Here is a 26,942-nt window from a genome sequence, read left to right as displayed (position 1 = left end):
ACCAGTCTGTGAGACTATGACAGTCATTAGGCACATAAACAACACATACTCAGACAGGAGCTAATACCTTTTTCAATGTTCTCGTTTATAAAGCAGTCTGGTGAAATGTGCAAACATGAAAGCATTGCTGTTGATCGTGGGGAATATTCCCTTCGAAAACAAAACTCAGCCACTGCGTCTTCAGCGGTTCGATTTAGGAACATCAAAATGACTGCTGTGTTCCTTATTACACCCAAGAACAGAACACCACAAACGCTTAGACGCCACTCTGCTCATAGACAGTGCTACAGCGTATCAACAATGACGCGCGGAGTATGATGACAGACTCACGAGCGAGGGCGGGTCTGTGTTGAAACGCTGCTGTCAATCAACAATCGTGGGAGGGGCGTCGATTTTGTGACGTCACAAAATCGAACGGCTTGATTTGAGAGAGGGGAAAACATATAAGAAGATAAAAAAAAAACACTGGATGGATTTTTATCATTTTATGATGGTTGTGTACAGGCACTGCCAACACACATTTCAGTACAATCAACTTGTAAAAGTGCATGTACCATTATATGATCCCTTTAAGCTTCTGTCGACCTAATGAAGATTTGACGCAAGAAGTCCTCAAAAAGACTTTTCAGTTGCATGGACGTCGCCATCTTCTGGTAAGAGAATACAGGCTTGAATCTACAGTACGTTCGTACCATAGGTTCGTACAGACATCGAGACGCTACGGTAAGTTTCTGAACGGGACATTTCGATACTCACACACACACCTTTAAGGTAATGCGGTGGTCAGTCCCAAAAATGTACAGTGGTGAATGTAGCATAAAGTGTGAAGAACATTTTAATAATCTAGAACCTTATTCCATAAAGAACCTTTTGTGCAATGGAAAGGTTCCATTGATGTAAAGGTTCTCCATGGAACCATGCTAGTAAATAAGTTTTATTGTTAAGAGTGTATTTGCACTCTTTGTAAATATATTTTTATGTCTGTATGTGAACTTACTTATTCTCACGTTAATTTGAGTAAAGCACTTTATCATTGACTTGCATTGGACCAGAGAATGAGACAAATCTAAAAATATTAAAGGGATCATTTAAAATGTCATTTCCACCAAAGAACAGCTGAAGGGATAGATCACCTAAAAATGAAAATCATAATTGACTCGCATTCACATCATTCCAAACTTATTTTACTTTCTTTCCTCTAAGAAACACAAAAGAAGATATTTTGAAGTGTTTGAACTGTCAATACAATAAAAGTAGCCTAAATGGGGTCCAAAACATTATTTTTGAGTGAACTATCCCTTTAAGAGAAGAACACGTGCCATGGATTTATTAAATGTATACATGCCATCTACCACAGAACTATTATGTTATTAGCATAGGAAATCTCAAAAGCCCTCAAGATTGGGTGTGACCAATATTAATTTTAAAGTTCCTTAAATGGTTTTCTAACCATTTGTTGGTCTCATAATTAATTGCGTATAAAGTTCAAGCATTTGCGTCATGGTGCCACAAATATGTCCTTACATTATGTGTCCTAACTAAGATTCACCTGTTCAGTGTCTCATTGCACTTGTTTAAATTCATGCGGTATGGCTCTATTATCAGTCATTACATCCGTTTGCTGCATACGCAGTGACTAATCTCCATCAGACTTCACCTCTGACCCAGTAGATGTCACATCAGTGCATCATCATGGGAATGTCATTCCAGCTGCTCTCTTCTCCTCAAAAGAAATGAATGAAAAGCTCCACACAGTGATATTTCCACAACGCCTACTCAAATGATTTTCCTCTCTTACTCAGATTTTGTGAGTGGATGCAGTACGTCACTGAGCGGGCCGGCAGCTATGTGCCATGTGTGTGTGATGTCTCGCCGCCACTGTGGTGAGAGCAAGTGCCGTCTGACATACTGTCTGTGCTGTTTGCAGGGGAGGTGAGAGGGATTGCAGTGTGTGTGTGTGTGTGTGTGTGTGTGTGTGTGTGTGTGTGTGTGTGTGTGTGTGTGTGTGTGTGTGTGTGTGTGTGTGTGTGTGTGTGTGTGTGTGTGTGTGTGTGTGTGTGTGTCTTACTGCCTCTTACCAAAATGTGCTAGACTACCTTTCCTGTATTTCATAACAGCCCATTAGTTCCTGAAATCAGACACAAACACCTTTCAATATTTTTTTGTAGTTTCTCCTCCTCTACACTTTTAGAGAAAAAGTTCAATGGGTTCTATATAGAATCCTAGACTCAATTAAAACAAAACCTTTATGCCTAAAAGGTTCTATATAAGGAGATATGTCTTAAAGGAATAGTTCACTTCAAAATGAAAATTCTGTCATCATTTACTCACCCTCAAGTTGTTTCAAACCTGTATGAATGTCTTTCTTCTGCTTAACACAAAGGAAGATATCTTGAAGACTGTCGGTAACCAGACAGTAGATGTACTCCATTGACTTCCATAGTAGGACAAATAAAAATACTATGTAAGTCAATGGGGCCCATCAACTGTTTGGTTACCGACAGTCTTCAGCAGAAAAAAGAAATTCATACAGGTTTGAAACAACTTGAGGGTGAAGAAATGATGACAGAATTTTCATTTCGAAGTGAACTAATCCTTTAAATGATACTTTCATGTTTAAAAGGTTATTTATTTTTTCCCTAGTATGTTTACAAACTGTTTCATTCATAACATTTAAAATGAATTGAATCAAAATTAATTCACTAAAACTACATTCATAAAATGATCCCATGATGGGAAAAGTCCTATGTAGAAACTTTTCTAAGAGTGCAGTTTTTATTTGCCAAAAGTATAGAAATGCTAAAAGAAGATATAGAACCACCTAAAGATTTCATTCTAACCATTAATAAAGGTGCAATATGCACCAAAACATTTCCGATGTATATCTTTTTGTGTGTATGTCTAAATTGGCCTGTCAGATCTCTCTCTCTCTCTCTCTCTTTCTGTGTGTGTGTGTGTGTGTGTGTGTGTGTGTGTGTGTGTGTGTGTGTGTGTGTGTGTGTGTGTGTGTGTGTGTGTGTGAGTGATGTCAGAGGGGGCTGTGCCAAGCTGTCTATAAAAGTGGCAGTCACTAAGGGAATCGAGTGGAGCAGAGCTTTACAGTTTTATATATTTAGTCATTCTTAAACAGACTTTAAGGGGTGAGTGTAGATTGCCAACCAACTAAATTCTTTTTGAACTGACAGATGCAGAGGAACGCAAACATTTTGGATAAAACCATGTCACCTCTAAGGAGCATACTAAGGCAAGGACATTTTTTCACACTGGTGCTGCTGTCATGGGCCGCTGTGGAGGTGAGTTTTTGTGCTCTGTTTGATGGTTTGAACCTGAGAGTGTACCATTATATGCTCACTATCTGACATCCAGGTTGCCTTTAATAATATAATTATGACTTTACCTTTAAGAGTACATTAAAAAATAAGTGTTACTGCTTTTCCATAAACTGATTTTAGATCAGATATATATATATATATATTTTTTAAATACTTAATTAAAAAAAACTGAATTAATTAGCACTTTTTAATCACAATGTCAGTTTTCGGTTGCAGATAAAAGCATTCTGTTTCTTAAGCATTTTAGTATAGGGAGTTACAGGGCACCAAAAGTCACTTTTTTTTTTTTGCCTGATTTGCATCAGGTTTTTGCTCACAGAGCGAGTATTATTCTTGTATGTGATCTAATATAGAGGCAGCATGAATTTGTAATGACTTTGTGGTGGTTAAAGAAGATACTGCAATAAACCATCTGCTTCATTGCATAACTATAGCATTCTTCCTTAAATTCTTAAGTGAAAGCAACTTATTATCTCTTGATTTATGGAATGGAAGAGGGGAAAACATCTCATAAAAGCTAGTGTTTTCTAAAATCTGTTCTTGTTTCCTTCTGTGCTTTCTTAGGTGCAGGGTGTCTGTCCACTGAAATGCTCTTGTCCCTCATCGCCCCCCTCGTGTCCTGCTGGTATCAGTTCGGTTCTTGACCCATGTGGGTGCTGTCGGGTCTGTGCCAGGCAGTTTAACCAAGACTGCAGCCCTACTGAGCCCTGCGACCACATCAAAGGACTGCGCTGCCACCTAGGGGCCCAAGGAGACCCCGACAAAGGCTTGTGTAGAGGTAAGAGGAACAAGGAAATCTTAGATAGTATTGTGATTGATAACTATGTTTTTTAACTATTTGAAATAAAGCTTAAAAAAAATGAAAAGTTAGATGAAAAAGGTACAGGTAAAAAAAAAAAAAAAAAGAATTAAATATGTTTAAGCTGATGTACTTAAATTACTAAAACAAAAACATAATAATGAAATAAATGAAAGCTAAAAAAAATTACAAATAAATGCTAATAAAAATATTACTATAAAATATTCAAATTCAAAATATAAATAAATACTATAATAGTATGTAAATATACAAAAATAACACTGACTTAATATTTGGATCTTATATTACAGTATAGTAATATTTAAGATTTAGATTTTGAATTTAAATTTTTTTTTATATATATATATTTTTTTTACATTGTACTGAAAAAAAAAAAAAATTCTTAAAAGAGCCTAAACTGGTTTACTGGTCTTAGCTGGTTTAAACTGGTCCCCTAGCCTGGCCAAGCTGAAAATGACCCATAAACCCCTAAAACCAGACCAGGCTGGGAGAAACAGCATACCATTTTAGGCTGGTTTTAGATGATTTATGAATCCATTATTGTATAAAAATAAACAGGAACATTTATTAAAGAGGAATATGGCACTCATCATTGTCATGTTAATCAAGCAATATTATTGTTATTTCTGACATGTAGCTGAGGCTCAAGGTCGCCCATGTGAGCTGGATGGACGGGTCTATCAGCACGGCGAGGACTTTCAGCCAACTTGCGAGCATCAGTGCACGTGTGTTGATGGAGTAGTCGGCTGCATCCCACTGTGCCCACACCGCATTTCTCTACCCGACTGGCCCTGTTCCCGCCGCCGCCTCACCAAACTGCCTGGCCGCTGCTGCCAGGAGTGGGTGTGTGATGATGACAATCGCATTGCTGAAGTGGATCCGTTGCCTGATGCACATCCACAAAAGCACACTTACCTCACAGGCAATGAGTTACTTGTAGTACCTCCATCTACTTCTTGGGACAGTAGTGCAGGAGCCCCTTATCAAGGTAGATGAATAACAGTTATAAACTGATAAAAAACAAATTACATAAACAACAGGGGTGAAAAAAATGATTCATGGTTATAAACACTGGTTATTATTCATGGTTATCAACATATTTATATTTTACCCTCTGTTGCTTTTTTTTTTAGAGTGGATTTCATCCTCTAAGTCCCATGCCATCCTTCCATCCACCTGCTTACTGCAGGTCACTGATTGGTCCCCGTGCTCAACCACCTGTGGGATAGGCGTGTCCAGCCGTGTAACCAATAGTAATCCTGAATGTCGGCTCGTCAGCGAAACTAGGCTCTGTCAGATACGAGAGTGTGGCATCAACCTTGCACCATCACAGAAGGTAAGTGTAGTCGGATCTGCAAAATGACATAAATTATATAATATATAAAAGTATAAAAAGGATCTGGAACTACTAAGTAATAAATAATATGTAATATAACAATATAATATAATATTACAATATAAAATTATTTAAAAAATACAAATTTCATATATATATACATCTGCTTATGTTCTTATAATTTTATATAATTTTAATTTTACTACTACTACTAATAATTTTAATATTTTGATTTCTGCTAGATTTGTAATTTGTAATGTTAGATTTACATTACAGCCATATCTAAATGTCTTCTCTCTCTTCCTCTTTTTTCCTTTACTCAGAAAGGAAAGAAGTGTCAGAGGACCACACGACCACAGAAACCCTTGCAGATCGAATTTGCTGGATGCTTCACTGCTCGCCGTTACCGGCCACGTACATGTGGATCCTGCTCTGATGGTCGCTTCTGTGTTCCCTCTGTGACGCGTACGGTCCGTCTGCACTTTCACTGTCCTGAGCCAGAACGAGACGACTTTACCCGTAACGTCATGTGGATACAGCGCTGCAGCTGCAGTCAAAGAAACGGCCGAGAAGGCCTGTCATCACAAGCAGAGTTCCTCAATCTGCCAAACGACATTCACACATACACACACTGACATTATCTCAAGAACAAGTTCAAAAGCATTTTCTCACATTTCTATGGAAACATTTAGCTCAGCATCCAACAATATTCTCAATATATCAATAATATGTATATAATTTATAAATAAGATTGCTGTTTTGTTATCCCCTGTTTATATACAGGGGATATATGGTCATTATATGTAAGTAAGAGGTAAATTATGACTGTAAAGCTTGTTACACACACACACGTCTCCATGTTTCATGGGAACTTTCCATATATGTAATGATTTTATACTATACAAACTGCATATTCGATCCCCTTACACTAATCCTAAACCTACCCATCAAAGGAAACGATCTGCATTTTTACATTTAAAAAAAACATCACTTAATATGATTTCTTAGCTGTTTTTCTCATGGGGACCAAAAAATGGCCCCACAAAAGGACAAAGATTTCAGATATTGCCATCTTTGTGGGGACATTTTGTCCCCATAATGTAGGCTTCACCAGGATTCCCCATCCCCACACACACATTCAAATGTTTACCATTTTACTCTATCATTTAATATTCATAGCCCCTTTTTTTACTGTATATAGTGTAAATATGTTTCAGTACTACTGTACATATCTAAAATGTTTGTTTTTGTTTTATAATATTTAACAGACTTCAATTCTGAAGTGTCATATTCAAACTTCAATTTTTTGAGGTGAATGGCAAATAACAAATATGGAGCAAAGTCATTTTATGCATATTTTAGTAGTTTCATTTTGTAAAATAAAATGTATTACAATTTATGTTTTGGCTTTGTGTATGGCAAACACTGAAAAAATAACAGTGAATAGAATAGATTAGAGCACACACAGGGCAATAATAATAATGCAATAATAATTATGCTGTTTTGGTGTTATTTAATCATCATAGGAAAGCACCGGCCAGATCAATATTTATAAAGGACTTTTGGGTTGCCACTATTATATTACTCTCCCTCAGTTTCTCTCTCTCTCTCTCTCTCTCTCTCTCTCTCTCTCTCTCTCTCTCTCTCTCTCTCTCTCTCTCTCTCTCTCTCTCTCTCTCTCTCTCTCTCTCTCTCTCTCTCTCTCACAGACAGCTGAGACTTTCAGCACGCCATGACGAGTGAACAAGAAATGTCTTAATGTGTTGAGAATGTGCAGGATGAAATATGCGATGACTGAACAATCTCACAGTACAGAACATTTGAGCCACACACACTAAACATTTGTCACTCTTTGATTAGTCAGCATGTTTTGTCCGTGTGTTGTGTGACACAACAACAACAATTAAATGTGATTGAGTGCACAGTCTTCCAAAGGTATGCTTTGTGTAGTTAAATCCAGACTTAAGTGCTCTTTTTTTTCAACAAAAAAAGTGCTATTTAAAAAAGTTTCTGCAAGTGATTTCTTTATTTAAATAACGCAAATAAATAAAACGGGGGAGATAGATAAATACAGATGTTTCATAATTCTGTATCTATATTCAATAGTTCCAGGTTAAATGTGCACATTAGCGCCCTCTATTGGTTCAATGACCCCTCAGAATTAGAAACAAAAAAACATATTTATTACAGTGGAAACTCCTATATCCTTGCATTGTATAAAACATGGCTAAAGCTCCATTTTATTGTGTGATTAGAATCGAGTTCGAATGGTACAATATTATACTGTTGTGTATAACAAACTATTCTTCACCATTCCAGTGGAACATGAATATTTGTATCTGATTGGTTTGACTTATGAATGGGCATGATATGGAATTCCCCCCCTCCCCTAACAATGACAGATGTAGATTATTTCCATCATATTTCTTTGATTAAATAAGAACAATTCAAGATACTGACCATTACATAATTTAACCTTCTTGTCTAATTTCATAATCTAACCCATTTTATAGCCAACAGACTGTAGAAGATGCCAAAATCCCTGTTGTTGAAAACACTTCGGAGCTAAAAAAGGCTTTTTTAAAAAAAAAAATTATTGCAGCATATGAGTATATTTAGTTTTCTTTCTTACTTTTTTTTTTATAGATATCCATTCAAATATATTCTAAGCATAGGAGCATCAAAAGAATTTCCACAATGACAACTGGTGCCCCAGTGTCCTCTGATTTTCCAATTGTATTCTTTTTTCTCTCTCGTCCTGTCATCCTCTTTATCTCTTTCCCTCCTTGTCTTAGATATTTTCTCACCCGCACTGCTGTGCTCTGTTCATCTTTCTTGGGCTTCTGTTGGTCTATTTCCTTTCTCTATCTCATGCAAAGTGTTGAGTTTCTATGAAACAATGGGGACACCAGGGAGATTGGTACCAGGGGGTTGGGGGGAAGGAGGGGTGGATACATTTACCTTTGTAAGAGTTGCAAGGGACTCCACAGTGTCTCATCAAAGACCAGTCTGCTCAGGTGATCCCCAAGGCAGAGTGTGTGTGTCTAAGAGCTGCTTGCTTTAAAGTCTTTGTATGCAGAGCCTGGATTTGAATAGAATCACACTACTGCTCCTTTTTTAAACAAATGACATTGCCTTACATCAGAATAGAGCCGGTAGATCCTTCTATGACCCATCTTTGACCCCTCAAATTTAATTAATTGTATCTTATGATACTAACAGGATAAATTATATCAGTGTTTCACATTGCAAATACAAAAGTAGAGAGCTTAATTTAGTGTATTCTAATTTTACAGTGTGAAAATAATCATTGTCCAAACTTACTAATGTTGTTTTCTGTTCATTTATTTTTGCTGCTGCTTCTAGTTCTAGCCTCACATGCAAACCAAATAGCTCATACAATCCTCCACTAGATGCCGCCAGACCCTTATTTCCGGAGCAGGAATCGCTAACTCTTCTATTAAAGGGATAGTTCACCCAAAAATAAAAAAATAAATGTCATTACTTACTCCTCACCCTCAAATTGTTCCAAACCTGTATGAGTTTCTTTCTTCTTCTGAACACAAAAGAAGATATTTTGAAGAATGTTGGTAACCAGACAGTTGACGGCACCTATTGACTTCCATAGTAGGAAAAAAATAATACTATGGGTGCCGTCGACTGTCTGGTTACCAACATTCTTCAAAATATCTTCTTTTGTGTTCAACAAAATAAAGAAACTCATACAGGTTTGGAACAACATAAGGGTGAGTAGGCTAAATAATAACAAAATCAATTTTTTTGGGTGAACTATCCCTTTAAATACTTGGCCCCACTGCTTTGACTAGCAAGCATGACATGAGAATGAATGTGTACATCTCCTATGTGAATATTTTCTTAAAAAGTTATTTTGGCTCTGATTTGAGAAAAAATAATGTGTTGTTTGTGAACTTTGCATAGGGCCTTTTACATTTAACATTTTCTGTCTGAATAAATGTAGCGTACCCTAAATTCTCATTTTGATTTCTTTTAATGTCAGACGGTCAATCAATTATTGTTTGATCTCAAATTATTTTTTGTAAAAACAAAAAAGTACAACATTAAATTCAACCAAAGCACAGGAGAAGTTACATTTGGCTAAATGTTTCATTGTCCTTACTACACGAAAAAGAAACTTTTTTTTTTTTTTTTTTCACAATGATCATTTAATGGTACACTACATCAATTATTATTTAATGGTTCTGCATAATATAGGCCAGGTTTAAAATGCAACACTCAATTTTATACAATAGGCCTATAGCAGGGCATCCTTGCTTCATTGTATAAGGGCAGCTCTGTGCATCTCTTAAATAATTAACAGAGTAGTTGGAGAACAGACAACAAAGTTATTTATAAGACTGTGTTCGGCTACAGTTGTCATATTATGCATTGCCATTAACAGTTTAGAGATTTGTACTGCCTCGCGGGTGTGTTTAGTAGTTGACATCATAAGCCACAACATTTCTTAGTGTTAGCACTGCCTGTAAGAGAGAGGCCAAGGCTAGTTCATTTAAGCCTGTAATGGTAAATCAAGGTAAATTGGACAGTATTGCATTGGTTAAATAAAGATTTACGGCGCCAGAGGTAATTGGCTTTCCATCTTGGCCAGATGTTCGCAGCTTCGATCGCGCCGAGAGACGCAACAAATATAAGGTGAGAGCACGTGGTAGTGTTCAATTTAACAGATGCCTGCTTTCCTCTCGCGTGAGCACATCTGTTATTTGGACTGTGTTTTTGCATCTATTGTCGGTTTATTTATAGATTGATGCTGTGTAGACTGTCCATTTGTGTAAGCGCATAGGTGAATAATGAGCACAACTAATGTAAATTGCAGCAGGTTTAAATGTTGTGGATAAAGACGGCTTTTAAATCCTTTCAGCATAACTCAGCCGTGGTGATTATAGGCAATTTAAATTAGTTTCAAATAATCTGAAGTTGCCCAAACAGCCATCCATCATTCTGTCAAATGCCACGCCCCCTCGCCGTTTATTGGCTGCGGGGGTAGCACCTATGGCACGTCACCAGAGGAGTGACTTTAAAAATTTCTCCCTGTTCGTTCATTAGTATTTTCAGCGTAAACTGGCGCCAGAAATAAGACTTTGCATCTCATAGGAGGTTTAAGGGACTAAGAAAGCGAGTTATTATAAATACTAGTTTTAAGAAAGCGCCACGTGCAGGATCATGTGCGATAGCTCAGCATTAACATGAATGTGACGGTTGTGGCGGAGCGCTTCTAACCACAGGGACGATTCTGAAGTTTGTTGAAACACGCGACGCTCGGATTATCAAAAGAGCATTTTCTTCAACGATTTTTGGGTGGACGAAAGCAAAACACAAGGACAGCCACTCTCTCACTGCTTAATACCGCGCAATAACTTTGAGAGATATTCCACCACCTTTGACTTCTTTTCAGACTACGTACAAATTACGGTGAGCAAAAATCTAATACACATTTAACCACTTAACGTTAGTTAAACAGATTGTGAACTTGTAGGGTTAGAGAGTCTGTTTTAACAGTCTCCAGTCCGTTCTGATCACGCACATCACAACTTTTGATCATAAGATGTCATTTTGTTGTATTTCATCACAACTTTAGTTAGTTTCTGTGTAATTTAGCAGACACCAAAGCAATTTACTCTACATTTTGATGTCAACAGCGTTGCAAGTGTCATACTTTACCAGCTGAGTTATAGATCAATTTAGAGTTATATAATTATGTGTTATTTAAAAAAAAAAAATTATTTCAATTATGCATAAACTTTACATTGGTGCGTCTTGGCTGCTACCTCCCCGTGCAATAACTCTCACTCAATGGCTGTATCACAAATCACAGTGAGCTGCCAACCTAGACATCTGGGCTGAGTTGGTGTCTAGGTAAAATGCTGTCTAGGTAGGCAGCACATTAGGTTTTGAGACGCAGGCTTTATGTGCGCTGTCACTGGAGCGGAGAATTGTGCACAATGGGGAGTTGTGCGCGGAGTGTTAATTAAAAAGAGACCCGTTTTAATGAAACGGCGAAGCGTGTAGTTATATGGCCCCAGAGCGCATTATTAAAAGAGAAGGATATACTGCTAATCTGCGGTGGTGCCAACCAGGGTTTGGTCATTTGCTTACTGGACTCGCTACTATTTTTAGATCTTATGGTGTTACGCTCATTTATTTTAATTATCACCGACTCGCACTGGGTTTGTGCGCAGTTATTTGTTCTCCTAACCGACGTGTTTTGACACACAAAATTCACATTTACAAGTGAAATTGTATTCAAAAGGCGAAATGATACGGGCGTTCTCGCGTTAGTGAGTTTCTATGGAGACCGTGCGGTTAGTTTTCAACAGACGTTCAGCCCCACTAAAGGAAAAGTTGTGGCACAACCATAAACATAATAGTGTGTTCTTAAGACTTCTACACCATTAGGCTAGTAATTGATGATGTGATTTGTCTAATAGTGTAGACCCATCATTTGCTCCGTCAAGCCGACACCAATCCATCAGTCTGCGCTCGGACAGCGACGGTATTGTGTTTCTCTTCATTAGCTTCTGTTTTTGCCTCTTATTTCATCAATCAGCCCGTTAGTCGAGTGGAACTGAACGAGCCTCCCCCTCGCTGACCTTTCTGATGACAGCGTTTAAATAACGAGAGAGAAAGAAGAGTTTGGTCTGTTTCCAAAGTAACGTTAGCTCCTCACTTCCAAACTAGCAGTGACTTGGTTGAATAGGTTCAGTTTATTCATGCGTTTGGGAAAACAGGATGAATTCTCGACTTGAAGACCTTGAGGTAGCCTACAAGCTTTTTATTTGTATGTATGTTTTATTAATCTAATGTTGCTCCATTAACCGTGTTTAAGATATACTTTACAAAGACGACCCTCTTTAATAAGTTAAAAAAAGAAAAAAAAAAATATATATATAGTTAACGTGGGTCTGTAGAGCTTTTAGACATTCTCCACTCGTTTATCTCATAATCTGCACGTTTATAGTATCTACAAATCACCTATATGCCCAGATTTGCCTGTTTTAAATTAGCAGCGACCTTTAAACAAACTTTCCACTCCTCTATGTATGCCATATTTTGCTAGCCTTCTAAGTAAGTTATGGAATTGGTCACAATGCAGACTGCCAAAGATATCGGCCTATAGCGTCACGACTCCTGCTACCCTGTGATAAGAAACTACATTAAGCCTCATAGCTTAAGAAAGGTTGTCGCCAAACGTTTCCAGTGAAGGATTAACTTACCTAAGTTATTAGAGGGATAATGTAATTGTTCAGTATTGAAACAGCCAAGCCTCAAAGCGTGTGATATTCCTCCAGGGTCCCATTCAACAGCATTGTCTCTCTAGCTCTCAGGTCTGCAGGAAAAGGATAATTAAAAAATGGGGGATTTGCATTTTCATGAAATTAACTGTTGCAAAGTTATTTGGCAACCTGCTTTGCAACGGCAATTCTGCAGGTGTGCGGGAAAGACAATGTATGGTGCTTGTTACTGGTGTCAGTTATGGAGAAAAGGTCCTGAGGCAAAATCTGTTTGTGTAGAAGCGCTGAATAAATTTACTTTTGGTTCAGGTTTATAATCTCGTACAGCTGGTCCCAATGCATTTAATAAGATATCAGGCTCATAGTTTGTGTAAGGCTTACAAAATGGCCAACTTTGACATGACAATGAAAAGATTAGAGCCAAGGGTGTCGGAAATTGGTTTAAACTGGTGCCTGGCAAATTCTCCAATAAGAATTCAGGCATGTATGTTCATGTCAGTTTCGGGATGTCACTCTGTTTGTAGGGGAAATGCTTGTACATCTCTCTGAGTGTTATGTTGGACCTGTTTGGCCACTTTTATCAGGTAAGGTGAGGGAATGTAAACCACTATTTTTCTGCAGATTGCTAATTCTTAGCTTTAGGATTTCTCCATTTTCATGTTGAAAGATCTGTTTCATGATCCACTACTGCCTAAACTGTGCAAGGTGCTTTACCAAAAACATGTTTCATTCCCTGTGTCATCCAAAGTTTAATGGGATAGTTCCCCCCCAAAATGAAAATTGTCATAATTTACTCACCCTCATGTCGTTCCAAACCTGTAGGCTATGACTTACTCTTTCAGTAACATTATTAAAAAAAAATTAAGCTATTTTAAAAATATGGACAGAAGAAAATAACACTATGAATTTTTTCCTAATATGCCCTATTTTTGTGTGTCTCACAGATGACACAAGGGTGAGTAAGTGATGACAGAATTTTCATTTTTGGGGGAACTGTCCCCTTAGGAGAGCCTATAGTACACTTTGGCACTGTTCAGGCTCCTGTTTGTGGGAAAGCACGTGGCGGTTGATATCTTATGTCCGGCACAAGGCTGGGAAGACAGATAGGACCTGAGGAAAGCATTCCCACTCCTTTGGAGCAAAGCACAAAGATCCTTCCTGTTGCTTTCCTCTCCTCTTTTGACCCTTGGTCGACCCTACCAATCAACAGGGCTCAGTTGTGACCTCTAACCTGGCCTCCGTCTCCAGTGTGCTGCCGACTGACCTCTCCTTTAGAACAACAGAGGGAGGAAATAACAAGTGATATAGCCTCAGCCAGATGTCCAAAGCCTCTTCCTCACATTGCTGCAGCCTCTCCAAAAGGAGAAAACTGCACCGACTGGTCCTCACAGGATTTTGCTGAGGTTTTCCAAATGCAGCATAGAAGCTTGCTTTGTGTCTGTTCAGAAAACAATGTAGAGATACAAAGTTATTTTTAAAAATAAAATGTGCAAGCATTTCCTAATGTGTCTGAGGCTGAGTATATGTATGGTGCCTCGAGTCTGAATGTCTCTTGCTTAGTTGGACGGTCTGACCTTCTCAAACCACAATCTTCGTGTTTATTTTATATAATGTTAGAAAAGGTAATATGTTGGCCTGTAGCTAGACATACTAAAACTGTACTAGTGTGTGTGTGTGTGGTGAGGATGGTTGGTGGTTAGACTGAATTCATCCTTCTGGAACTGCATAAGGCTGTTTATTGAGAGAGGGAATAGTTTGCTTGCTCGCAGGGAAACGGCTGGTGAACAGTAACTCATCAAGGGAATACACTCGACATAAGTGAAAACATACTCAAACTAAAATCATCAGACAGGGAATGACAAGTCAGCTGCACTTTCATTAGGAAAACATCATTAACAGTGGTTGGTGTTGTGATTGAGTTCTCGTGTCGGTTGAAGGCTGTTTACCGCAAGGCATTCCAACTGCAAACTAGGACATATTAAAAATCTTGGGAAAAGTTGTTGGAGTTACGCCTCTGAATTATTTTTGTTTACATGGTACTGTGAGAACCGTGAACTGTGGTAAATCAAGGTGATGTTAATGTAAAGTCTCATATCTCGGATAAGGATAGCTAGATTTCTAGATTAGTGCTCTCATTTGGAGATGCCATACTGATATGACCCCTGTTGTCGGATCAGCATTCACACTCTTGAGATAACGTATTCTGAAAGGGAACAGACTTTACTTATGGTCCTTATGGTTTCAGTTACTGCCATTTGAAAGCTGCACTGCCTCCAGCTGGGTTTGATCTCCACTCATATTTGCAATGAAAGTTCTGGAAATGAGCTGTAGATGTAAACTGATAATGTTAAGGCAGATATAAAAATCTGTGGACTACATCATTTCCATAGAATTGCCTGCAGCATGAGATTTATTTTAGTTCCGTGGCAATAACATTGCACTATAAATTTGTGCACTTTTTTTTTTTAAACTAACTTTCTTGAGGTACTTCAACTAACATCATTATGTTTGTACAAACACATTTTGAATGCATTTAATTATAAAAACCGATATGACGTGTTGTTCATAATGTTAACTAACTATTGTTAATAAAATATCACATCACATTATAATATTATGGGGCTCGGTTGTTTAGCAGTGTCTATATGACTCTGTCCATTATGCAGTCATTTTAGAAGCACCTGGTTCTCGTGCAAGAGCAGGTTGTTTTCTAGACAGACTTGTGTACCTCTTCATTGGTGAAACTCTGCCAAGACATATTGGCCTACATTGAGCAAAGTTTCATTCTCTGTTTCATTAACCGTTTACAGTTCTGCTATAGCCAACCACATTTTTTCTCTAGGCTAATTGCTCTGCATTGTTGGATAAATTTATAGTAAATAGTGAAGTCACAGTTATGATTGTTTCCTAGAAACCTTATTTACTTAATTAATTTGCTCTTAGCCAGTATAAAAATGTTACAAAAATATGCTAAACACCATAATTGGCCCTTATACTGTATGTAATTGTAACTTAAAAAAAATGGAACATTTATAATATCTCAATGCTTTAAAAGATCTCTGCTGTTGAGGGCTTGCAATACTGTTGTTGTGAGCTGACTGGTTGCTACTCAGGCATAATTTTGAGTATGAATATTCCTCACTCAGAATACAAAAGAATGGTGATATAAACAACAAAGAATTTTAGATGTGATAAAACCCTGAACTTTACAAAGCAAGAACCTTAAGGTGAGCACAGACACATAGAAATAATAAACATTATGCAACCACATTATGTATTCAACTTGCAGTGCATTTTAGGAACCTAAGCACCAGCAGAGTACTGTAAACATATCCTATTACACTTAATCTGTAAATCTTCCAGAGGATACTGTACTGCTACATCAGTCATTTTCCTGGCCCGGTTTGCTGTTATTTTCTGTAATAAATTGTAGGAAAATACTGTAATTTTTCCTTATTATACTCCCAATTGGTCAGTCAGTTTTATGGGATGGGGATGTTGAAAATTAAATCAGCAATAAGGCAAGAAATATATCTGTCCCATTATTCTGCTATGATGTTTTCTTAGGATCATAAGAATTAATGTATTATGGTGATTTGTTTGAAGAGGTTTGTGGGAACATATCTAATGGCTGATCTTCTGATACTGGTGGAACTCTCTGGCGTCTGGATAACACAGGCCAGATATGCTGATTTATGAGCTTCTCCGCTTGTCCCGCAGGCAGGCGATGGTGAACAGCCGTGTGGAATCCACCGCCGTGGCGGTAACAGGAGGTAGTGGTGGGGCAGTGCGCTCCTGTGCAGGATGCGGAGGTCGGATCTCGGATCGCTTCCTGCTCTTCTCCATGGATCGGTACTGGCACACGCGCTGCCTTAAGTGTTCCTGCTGCCAGGCTCAACTGGGAGAGATCGGCAGCACCTGCTTCAGCAAAGGAGGAATGATCCTCTGCAGGAACGATTACATCAGGTACTAAATGAAATGGGCAGTCAGGGATTTGGTGGGACTGAGATAGAAATGTTGAATGAGACCAAATAAATGATGTTCCTGGTCACGGCATCAGTCGTATTGTGTTAGATGAGGAGGACTGGAAACAAATCAACAAAATGTCATTGATTTGTGAACTTGATCGTTGTTTTATATCAGTTGACATATCCATATCTCCTTTCCAGATTTAGTAGTGCTTCAAGGCTACGTTCACACTGTCAGTCCAAATCCGATTAGTTGTGTATCCGATTGGAATCTGATCTAAAATTGACTGTCCACATTGTGTAAAAGGAACTGTTCAGATTAGGGATGGGGCCGATCCGATCCAGTATCGGGACCGATACCAGCGTAATTCACGTATCGGTTTTTCCCGATCCAACCTGCGGAGATATCCGATATCCATGAGTCATGTGTGCGTGATTCCCGCGGGCCAGTCTGCTAGCTGGCTGCAACCTGCGGAATGGATTTACTGAACGGAGGCGTGGCTCAATGAGACACAGAGTTATGAGACACGCCCCCGCTCAGGAAATCCATTCCGCAGTTTGCGGCTAGCCAACAACGTCGGCTGTGTGCAAATACTTAAAACTGGAAACACCGCAGAGCAAGACAGCGAAATGCAATGTTTGCAAAGCCGTAATTCAGAGCTCCTTGAAGCTCCCTCGCCTCGCGTCGTACAACACAACGAACGCAATCAGACATTTAAAAAAGCACCACGTTACTGTGCGTTCACACCAAACGCGAATAGCGCGTCAAATTCGCGTCTACCGCGTCTATTTGGCCGCTTGAATATTTTGAATCCATTCGCGCGTCCAGAGAAAAATTGACGCGCGTAAAAAGCAAAAGTTTGAAGCGAAATTGTCTCGCGTCTGAGGCAAAATCCGCTAGTCTGTTTGCAAAATGCTGATGTTGATCAAGTATTCATCGAGAGAGTTACCGCATCGGAGCGAGGATCACCCTTCAGATAGTGTGTGTGTAAGATGTTTACACTTGCACTTTTCTTATATTTCAAGACTCAAGTATTTGACATTTTGGGAATGTAATAAATATTGACATGACAATCAATTTGAAACCCTTACAGTTGCATATTTGTTTTCAGAATGGGATTCGTTTTACTGTTAACAGGATTTCCTGTTTTTCTGACTTCGTTTTCTGACTTTATAACGTTACTTACCTCAAGTTGCCTTTTGGGACATACATGCATACATACGTAACGTTACATATCATAACTTACTTGCCTGTTGAGAGAAGTTTATTTCAGCGTCAAATAAAATAAACAAAAATGATAATAATAATATTAAAGCAAACACAACTCTGGTATCGGAATAGTATCGGTATCGGCCGATATCCAAATTCAGGTATCGGGATCGGATCGGAAGTGAAAAAATGTAGATCGGTGCATCCCTAGTTCAGATCCAATTTGTATGTCCATGCCACTCTTTTGTTTTCTGGAATATCTGCACTGGTTTCTATGGCAATGGAGTTGCGTTGGTAGGTATACGCCAAAAACAACAACAACCGTAACATGAAGGGGTTTGCAATAGAGATGTTGTTTTCTTTACAACATGACAATGTGTGGCCGCCGCGCTGGACTACTGTCTTCTGAGGCAGCGGCAGAACCGTAGGAGGCTAGTATGAGTGGCTTTATTCCGTGCTTTCGTCTCTGCCGGTTTCAAAACCTGTCTCTGATATATTGCCATTTTCTGCAAGTCCGGCACTTTAAAACAACACAACCTTGTTTCTGCAGCGACTTTCAGAATGTTTCCAATAACAGCGTCTGACGTTTACGTTTTACGTGGCGTGAGAAAGTCACATAAACCACACGAAATCCGATCAGAGCAGACAGAAACGGATTTCAAGAAATGCTATTTGAATAGGATTTCTTTTTTTTCTTTTTTTTTGTATATTGTTTTATTTGGGGTGATTTTCCTTTTATTGTGACAGGACAGTAGAGAGATGACAGGAAACGAGGTGGGAGAGAGACAGGGGATGGGATCGGGAAAGGTCCACGAGCCGGGACTCGAACTCGGGCCGCCCAAGCGCAAAGGCGCTACATGTCGGCGCACTGACCACGAGGCCATTGGCGCCGACTGAATAGGATTTCAAACCACATATAAATGTAGCTTAAACCTGATTTGTAAAAATCGCATTTCACATGATTTTTTTGCCATTCACACTTGCTAAATCTGATCGGATTTCAATCGAATATACACAAAAATCGGATTTGGACTGACAGTCTGAACTGTTGAAAACTAAGTTCAGGTGAATGGTCTGAAAGCTCAGGATATTTAGAAGGGCTTCCACAGACTTTGTGCTTCATATTTAAACACAAGAAAACCAATAAAACCCTCCACACTACCATATCTTGCTACCACTTCATGCATAATCAAACAGCCATTTTTTTTCTTTTTATGATGTTAGTTATCTTGTGCAACTTTTGGCTGTGCAAGGTTTTTCTATTTATTGTTTAATACTTTTGTCCAAGATCAAAATGTAAAGTTTAACACACATTTAAATGAGTAAACATGTTCATTCATCCATTTGTGAAAATCATTTTCAGATTTTTAATGCAGCGTCTGTCATGCTTATTTTAGACATCTTTTCTGTGGCAACTGCGTGAACTGTAACAGGCAAGAAAAAAAAATCCCCAATTATGACAGGAAGTGTGTGGGTGCATGTAACATGGCATCTGGAGCAGCCAAGACTCCCCACATGTTTTTCATGTGCTGTACACTGCTTTAGATTCAAGCTGTATTGTTTAACCACACAGTCAGTGATCAAATTAGAACTCTACGCAGAATTGTCATTTTTTTCATGAATTTGGACTAGTCTGCAAAACAACCGTAACCTTGATTTGCAAACCCTAACAATTGATCGTTTATTTTTATGGCAGTTTTAGCTGAGGTCTATGATTGCATATGTGCTATATGATGATTAGATTACATAACTCTTTGATTGAATTTGCCCTCTATTCCCTTGTATATTTTGAGCTGAAGGCTCCAGAGGTGAGGAGATTAGATTGGTTTATAATCGCTGAGGCTTTGAAATTGACCTCTGTGTGTTTGGATGTGTGCAGTGATGCAGTGGCCCATGACGGCACGGCATTGTTGCCTGTTAGACCCACTCTGGTTTGTTTGGACCTCAACCAGGGATGCCTGACTATTTGGCATTGCCATGCAGATGTGTTTTTTTTTTTTTTTTTTTTTTTTGCCCGTGATTGCTGTAGAAGTGCCAGAGATGCCTGCTCAAAAGTCAAACAATCTCTCTGACCCCAAAATCAAAAAGAAACCGTGCAGTCCTGCCATATTTGAAACCAATATCACTAATGCAAAATATCTGTCATAGTTGATTCTTATAGCAATTGACAAACAGTATTTTTTGTTTTTAAATTATTTTGAATTGCTCCCACATTTACTATTTTTAAATGTATTATGTATATTAATGTAATTGATTAACATTACCTATTATTTTATATTAATGTATTTGATATGTATTTTATACTGATATGAAATAATGATAATTATTCATTCAGATTTATTAATGTATTCATATTATTATTGATGCACATTACTTTATTAATATACCTATATAATATAAATGGGTTTGAACGTGCATGGGACTGACTCGGATTAAAAATAATATAAAATCTAATTTTATATAATTAATTATAATTGTAGATTAGATTCCTATCTATTATTATTATTATTAATATTATTAATTAATAATTTGATGTGCATTTAGATTTATTATTATTATTATTAGTTGATGTAGTATTCATATTCATATTATTATTATTATTATACCTAGGCTATATAATATGAAAAATAGTTTGATGTGGGACTGACTGAACTGGTGAATAATAATAATAATAATAATAAAAAAAATATTATTATATTATTGATTATATTAATTCAATATAGTGTATATTATGCCTATTTTATATAATTTTTCACCAGTTAAGGTCTCCTTTATTGAGTTACTGCACAATGACTCACAACCTATCAGTACTTGTTTCATGACAAGTTTGGGTTAACAACTCAAGTGAGAAAGAAAATACTTTTTTTTCCCTTGCAAAGGACATCTCTTACAGCACTATAATTCAGCAAGCATGTTATAAGTGTCAAGAGTGGTCTTGTGGATATTCCCTTTAATAGTGAATGTAAGGTGTACTCAATCTGCAGTGTATTAAATATGTATAATACAGCTAATCAAAAGGGCAGAGCTTCATTACCAAATGACACCGCATGGAGCCTGAGGTCTGATAAAAGTAGGGTGCATTAATTAGGGAGAACAGAGCTCCTTTCTGCTGTCTCTTATTAAATTACTGTTTGGATTAAGATCAAAAATTCATTACTGCGAGCAGTCAGAGCTGGGACAGTGATAGCGGAGGAGGGGTTGAGAGAGAGGGTAGGGGGAAGAGGAGAAAGTGAGGTGGTGAGAATTAGCTGCCAAACTGGTCTGGTTACCGTCACAATAAAGACCCCTGAGAGGGAGCGGAAGAAATGTTTCCTACTGAAACATGACTGTGACATGGTGGCTCCAGGTGTTCTGAATGAAAACAAGTTGTATGTGTGCGAGTGGAATGCTTGTATGTTGCGTGTTGTTTGTGTGCATCTGGGTTTTATCTCTACGACCGTGTGTGTGTGTGTGTGTGTGTGTGTGTGTGTGGATGCCTTTTTTTTTCTTTTTCTTTTAGCTCATCAAGAGCACGACTTGAACTCATTTGAGTGTTCTCCTAAAATTGCCCATAACAACCTCAAGCACAGGCAGCAGAGTAATCAAGTGCACCCTAATTAGGAGCCAAGGGTGGATCAGAGGCTCCTATAGCCACCCCCCACCCATTGCCACCAATTACACTGCCTCTCCAGATTAGCTGATAGGCTGCAGTCTAAGGACTATAGGGGCTTTGGTGCCCTGCCATCCAAGCCACGCACACACAAACACACACATTGCAAAGCACTCAAACTTCAAGCTATGGGCGTGAAAGTGAATTTCCCCATGTGTGGAATGAAAAGAAGTGAATTAAGAACTTCTAGAAGTTTTATTTTCAGGGTGGTTTGTGTCATTTTGCAATATGGTAAACAGTTTTTATCCCTCAAGTGAGAATGTCAATTAAAGAAACATGTATTTTGGATGTTAAAATGTATCAATGTTGACTTGGTTTCAGCTGATCTCTTGTCATTCTTTTAAAATATTCTTGTTAGTATTAATTGCTGTTTTCCCCCCACTGTGCAGGTTGTTTGGTCACAGTGGAGCCTGCAGTGCATGTGGACAGTCTATCCCTGCCAGCGAGATGGTGATGAGGGCCCAGGGTAACGTCTACCATCTAAAGGTGAGCCATAGTCTGTTGTCAGCAAATGCTCATCTTTATCTGATTCATCTGTGCAGGTTTCATTTATTTAAATAAAAAAATAAAAATTATGAGCTCCTCATTTTTAAACAAAATATAACTTGATCTGCTGGTGACATGCCAAACTTTACCATACTTTCAATATATCCAAGAACAAAATGTTAGTTTAGTTCTCTTAACTTTGTTTGAATTCTAAGTAATGTATGCAAAATCGTGTTTGTAACAAAAAAAAAACGAACAAAAAATTACTAAATCAGAATATAAAAATGGTCAAATAAATTTCATTATACACTGAAGTGGTACTCCGTTGATTGTGTGTATATATATATATATATATATTAATTACTGCGAGCAGTCAGAGCTTCAAGTGTTTAGTGGTGATTATCGGCTGATGGCAATCTGTATGCACGCCAATGTACGGATGGGTAGTAATTTGTCATAGACTCTAATTTAAATTATTTACAATAGTCATCAGACTTAACTCTTTTTACAGACTTGTTAAATATATGATTAAACCTGCTAATTTTTTATCAGACTAGCTGATGCCTAGACACCTTCCAGTATGGGGAAGAAAAAAAAATCAACGTTTGCAGAATTACTTATGCAACATCCTTGTACACTTGAATGGTTACAATTTCCGAACCAGTCCCAAACATAAGGGAATTTGTTTTGTACATTGCAATTACCTAATTCCCAGCAGGAATTGCTCAACATAAGCTTGAGACAATGTTTAATAGTTAGATTTATGAAATGTTATTTCTTTTCGAGTATTGTATTGCAACTCCCTCAAGACTGGAAGTTGAAAGACTGAAATGCATAATTCTTGCAAAACAATGACTTGGATCCACACATCCATATCTCTAGAGTAAGAATTAGAGGCATTATTGAATTAACATGTGTTTATGCTTTTCATTATTTGGTTGGAATGGAAACATCTGTAAAGACCTAAAGTAGTCTATTTTTGGGGAAATATGTTTCTCTTTGAATTGTCAGCTGAAGTCTCGCTTTTACTGAACACGGATAGCAGGATAGTCTCAAGAGACGCCTGCCGAAACTCATCAACTAACCATTTTCCCAACTGCGCCACACATTCCTCCTTAATTATAGTGGTGTAGGTGTCAACCTGTCTTAATAATATTTGATTGGAAAAGGAAACCATTCCCTGATTAAGCTGAGTGGTTCGGTTTGGTTTCCCAGTGGTCCTTGTTTGCATAAGTTTTCAAAATTGGGTAACTACATCCTGACAAAATTTCTAATTTGTGAGTGTCTGAAGAAATGTGAGCTTGGAGTGTAATAGATTTTTTTCAAACAATGCAAATGTACCATATGTGTAGGTACTCTGGTCTCGCTCATTTCCCTATTTCTATCAGTAGTGGAAAACTACTGTTGATTTATAGGACTTTTCCCCCCTCATATTGGTGGTTCAATTTCAGTCTATTTAAAATGAGATAATGAAAATTCACAGTCGCTGTGTCAAAATAGGCCTACTTCCATGCTATATAGTAGACGAAAAACAGTATATGAGCAGAGTAGTATGTCCGAATTCATAGTATTCATAAAAAGTAGGCAAAAAGTACCCGGATGACCTACTACTTCCACCAAGATTTTGAATTCGAGCATTCGATAGACACTTTACTATCCCATGAGGCCACAGGAGAGGATTTGTGAATGGAGGTGAAGCGACGCAACTGACGCTGTAGGTCACATGACAATGACAACATGGCGGATGTAGTCCGTCGGAATTTCATTTATATTTTATATATATATATAATTTCACTCAGATGTATGTCACATTATGGAACTTCCGTTTCACTCGACTTAATACTTTTTTTTGTGGTAAAATTGACTTGTTTTATTAAGAGACGCCAGAGTGCCAGTAAAAAAAAAAAAATGTTGCATGTTTTTTTCTCTTCCACAGTGTTTCACTTGTGCCACATGTCGAAATCGCTTGGTGCCTGGTGACCGATTTCACTACGTCAATGGCACCATCTTTTGTGAGCATGACCGGCCAGGTGGAGCTTTGCTCAGTAGTCACCTGACACCCCTGCAGAGCAACACCCTCCTACCCGACCAAAAGGTATGATGAAAACACATTTTGTAAATGTACGTTTCTGGTACCAGAAGATAGAAAAACATGTTTAAAAAATGAGAGAGATGACTAGATTGCATTATTCTTCCTAGTTGGAAAACAAACTGATTGGCTACTTGGTTCTTTTGACACACAGGTTTGCTGAGGAAACATGGATGGATAATTTGCGGTGTGCCTTTTCTTCATATTTTTCCTCACCTCTTCCCTCCAATCTATCATTGTGAATGTCCACGCCACTTTTGTGCATTCAGCCACCTTAGAAGGATTCAGAACAACGCAAGTACTGTGAGTCACTTGCGAGACAATCACCCCATCGAGGGAAACGTAATCAAGTCGAAGAAAGACACAGAAGCTAAAAATGATCATGTGCACTCATATGTGGTCTGTCTGGTTATGGCTGGGATAGCCTGACCCTGAAAGCCTTAGACTCCATAAAAGGGCAGCTCTATAATGCTGGGGTGATGCTCAACATGATTTTGTTCCCCTTTGAGAAGTTTCTCAAGGAATGTTGTGGACGTTACCTGGCATTTTGGACTGTGGGGCTCTATGGATGATGATTGATATCACTTCTTGTCCATAAAACGACATCCATATATAAAAAGACTGTTAAAAATGACCATTTTGTTGCAGTGGTGGTTGTCTTTTGTTTACAAGCCAAGTTTTATCTTTCTTTTTTGAAAATGTTCTGTCGTCTTTGGTGCCTAAAACATTTTTTTTTGTCCAGTTTTCCCTCCTTTGTCATTAACTTCCTATTAGCAAGTAATCATACACATGCACAGTACAGATACGTGAACATGTATTGTTACGTCTACTCAAGTTTGACGTTATAAAGCGCTCTTTTTGAAAGGGTCGTAGTCTCCAGATGAAACGGCATGTCCCCCCCAATGGTTTGGTAGAATAAATTATATGTCTGTATGCATATTCTCTAAGAGAGACTGTTATTCAGTGTCTGCCAAGACATTTGTTGTGAGAGTGAGGGAGATTGAGAGTAAAATTGTGTATATTTCATGTGCTGTTGTATCGTGTTCAATGGTTGACCTGTTTCCTTGTGTCCTCAGTTTAAATAGAGGAAACATTAAAAAATAAGATATCTGTAAAAGGAAAAAAAAAAGTACTTAATTAAATAACTATAACCATCAAAAATGCTGTCTTGACATCTCTGCTCAGTGTACATCAACATTTGATGGTTTTGGCTTGGTGTGTTGGACACTCACTAGATGTCGAGACGGCTCTCCAATTGTCCCTGGCCAAAAACATGGATCATTACCCTCCAGATTTCAACACAAACTCTTGCGTCTGCATCATTACAGAGAGTAATGAAAGGCATTTGAGTTGGCACTTTCTCTTTCTCTTGCCGTGATTTCAATCCGTGGGTCTTGCTAAAAGGAGGTCTTGTGCATCTTTGTGAACGTCGCTACAGAAATAAACATTACGCCCTTTCATCTGGCCGTCCTCTCAAGATTTAATTTACTTCTAAATCTGCCTTTTTCTGATCAGATTTGCAGAGGTATGAGAAGTTTTCTCATTATGACATTTCTGGTAATTGCTTTTTGGCATTAAACTCCCCAATATCTTGTTTATTTAATTAGCTAATTAAACCCATCTCTCTTTTTTTCAACCAACTACAGCCTGCACTCACAAGGTGTTCCTTTCCAATTTACTTTTACGATTAATAAAAAAAAATTCCTTTCCCTAGTGTTTCTTATAAGAAAAATAGAAGCCAAGCATACCTCATTATGGCCGTTGGTGGGTGTGTATGTGTTGGGTAGGGGGTGTAAAAGCCAGCTGTGACTTTTCACATTGAAGCATTCAGTTAGATCATACTGAAAAATGTTCAGTGTATTTCCCTTTATATTATGAAATGTTTATTACTTTTAAATAGATATGTATTGGGGACAGCCAGATGTTATTTTTTAATGTCGTCACAGTGCAAAACACTTTTATAATTTTTTTTCAACAGAATAAAATCATTGTGAAAAAAAAAAACCTTTTTATTTTATTTTTATGTTGAATATAAACTTTATTATATGTAAAATTTGTATCTTTTTATATATATATTTTTATATATATATATATATATATATATATATATATATATTTATATATTTATTTATTTATTTTTTACAGAATAAGTGGTCCTTTGTACATTATAAAATATATGCAGCTGTATGTTTTAATGTAAGTCCCTCGCATTAGGATCATATTTGGGGGTCAGTAGCATCAAAAAGTAAAGAAAAAAAAACTTTGATCACATAAATCAGAAAAAAAACCATCTTGAAATGAAAGCTGCTTTGTGGTAAATGCATTATGGTGTAAGCTTATAGTATTGGGTCCATATACTGTACTTAAGATTCAGTGATCCATAAATATTCTGTGGCCTGAGATCGTTAAGGAAAGTTAGAAAAAAATTCATTAACCTATGCAAATTATCCTAATTGCAATTATCTCCTAATCTTGTTAAGCGAGAGGAGGGGTTATTTTATTTTTTGAGATTCACTAAGAACTCCCATGGCCATTCGAGTAGCTCTTTGCATTCAAACCGATCATGCTTCAACTGTGCATTTCTAATTAGTCTGACATGTTCAAAAGCCAATTAACGGTTTCTCAAATCAGAGCTCTACCACAAGGTTTTGCCAACTTGTAAAGGAAGGAGAAACTTTATTTTTAAGTGTACTGATTTAAAGAAGCCCTTGTCTGAGGACATGCACGCAGTTTTCCCCCTTCTTTCTTCAATTCTCTAATTAATCCAATTAACACATGCAAATT

At 37.7% G+C, this 26,942-nt stretch overlaps 2 protein-coding genes and 1 long non-coding RNA gene across 4 annotated transcripts; 2 read left to right on the top strand and 1 right to left on the bottom strand.

Moving 5' to 3' along the window:
* Positions 1–1,802: 1,802 nt before the first annotated feature.
* ccn1l1 (cellular communication network factor 1, like 1) lies at positions 1,803–6,887 on the top strand. The gene is made up of 6 exons (XM_082170437.1): positions 1,803–1,883; positions 3,186–3,293; positions 3,897–4,110; positions 4,790–5,140; positions 5,286–5,488; positions 5,812–6,887. Exons 2-6 carry the CDS (start codon positions 3,186–3,188, stop codon positions 6,121–6,123), a joined length of 1,188 nt encoding a protein of 395 aa, XP_082026563.1. The 5' UTR covers positions 1,803–1,883; the 3' UTR covers positions 6,124–6,887.
* LOC309499291 lies at positions 4,998–16,468 on the bottom strand. Its single transcript, XR_014206202.1, has 4 exons — positions 12,739–16,468; positions 5,907–6,090; positions 5,264–5,504; positions 4,998–5,131 (listed from the first exon to the last, which is right to left on the bottom strand). It is a non-coding gene; the product is annotated as an uncharacterized lncRNA (long non-coding RNA).
* lmo4a (LIM domain only 4a) lies at positions 10,560–25,184 on the top strand (the record flags this gene model as incomplete). 2 transcript variants are annotated; one of them, XM_082170438.1, is made up of 5 exons in its annotated part: positions 10,564–10,936; positions 16,477–16,722; positions 21,973–22,069; positions 24,006–24,164; positions 24,313–25,184. In XM_082170438.1, exons 2-5 carry the CDS (start codon positions 16,484–16,486, stop codon positions 24,319–24,321), a joined length of 504 nt encoding a protein of 167 aa, XP_082026564.1. In that variant the 5' UTR covers positions 10,564–10,936; positions 16,477–16,483. The 2 variants fall into 2 exon arrangements, with proteins under 2 accessions (XP_082026565.1, XP_082026564.1); XM_082170439.1 differs by lacking the exon at positions 24,313–25,184 and having other exon boundaries at positions 10,560–10,936; positions 24,006–24,170.
* Positions 25,185–26,942: the final 1,758 nt, after the last annotated feature.

This window comes from Leuciscus leuciscus (genome assembly GCF_965113295.1).
Source record: "Leuciscus leuciscus genome assembly, chromosome: 5".
Classification (NCBI taxonomy): Eukaryota; Metazoa; Chordata; class Actinopteri; order Cypriniformes; family Leuciscidae; genus Leuciscus; species Leuciscus leuciscus.
Note: the sequence above shows the minus strand (reverse complement) of the source record. Positions and strands in the feature narration are given on the sequence as shown.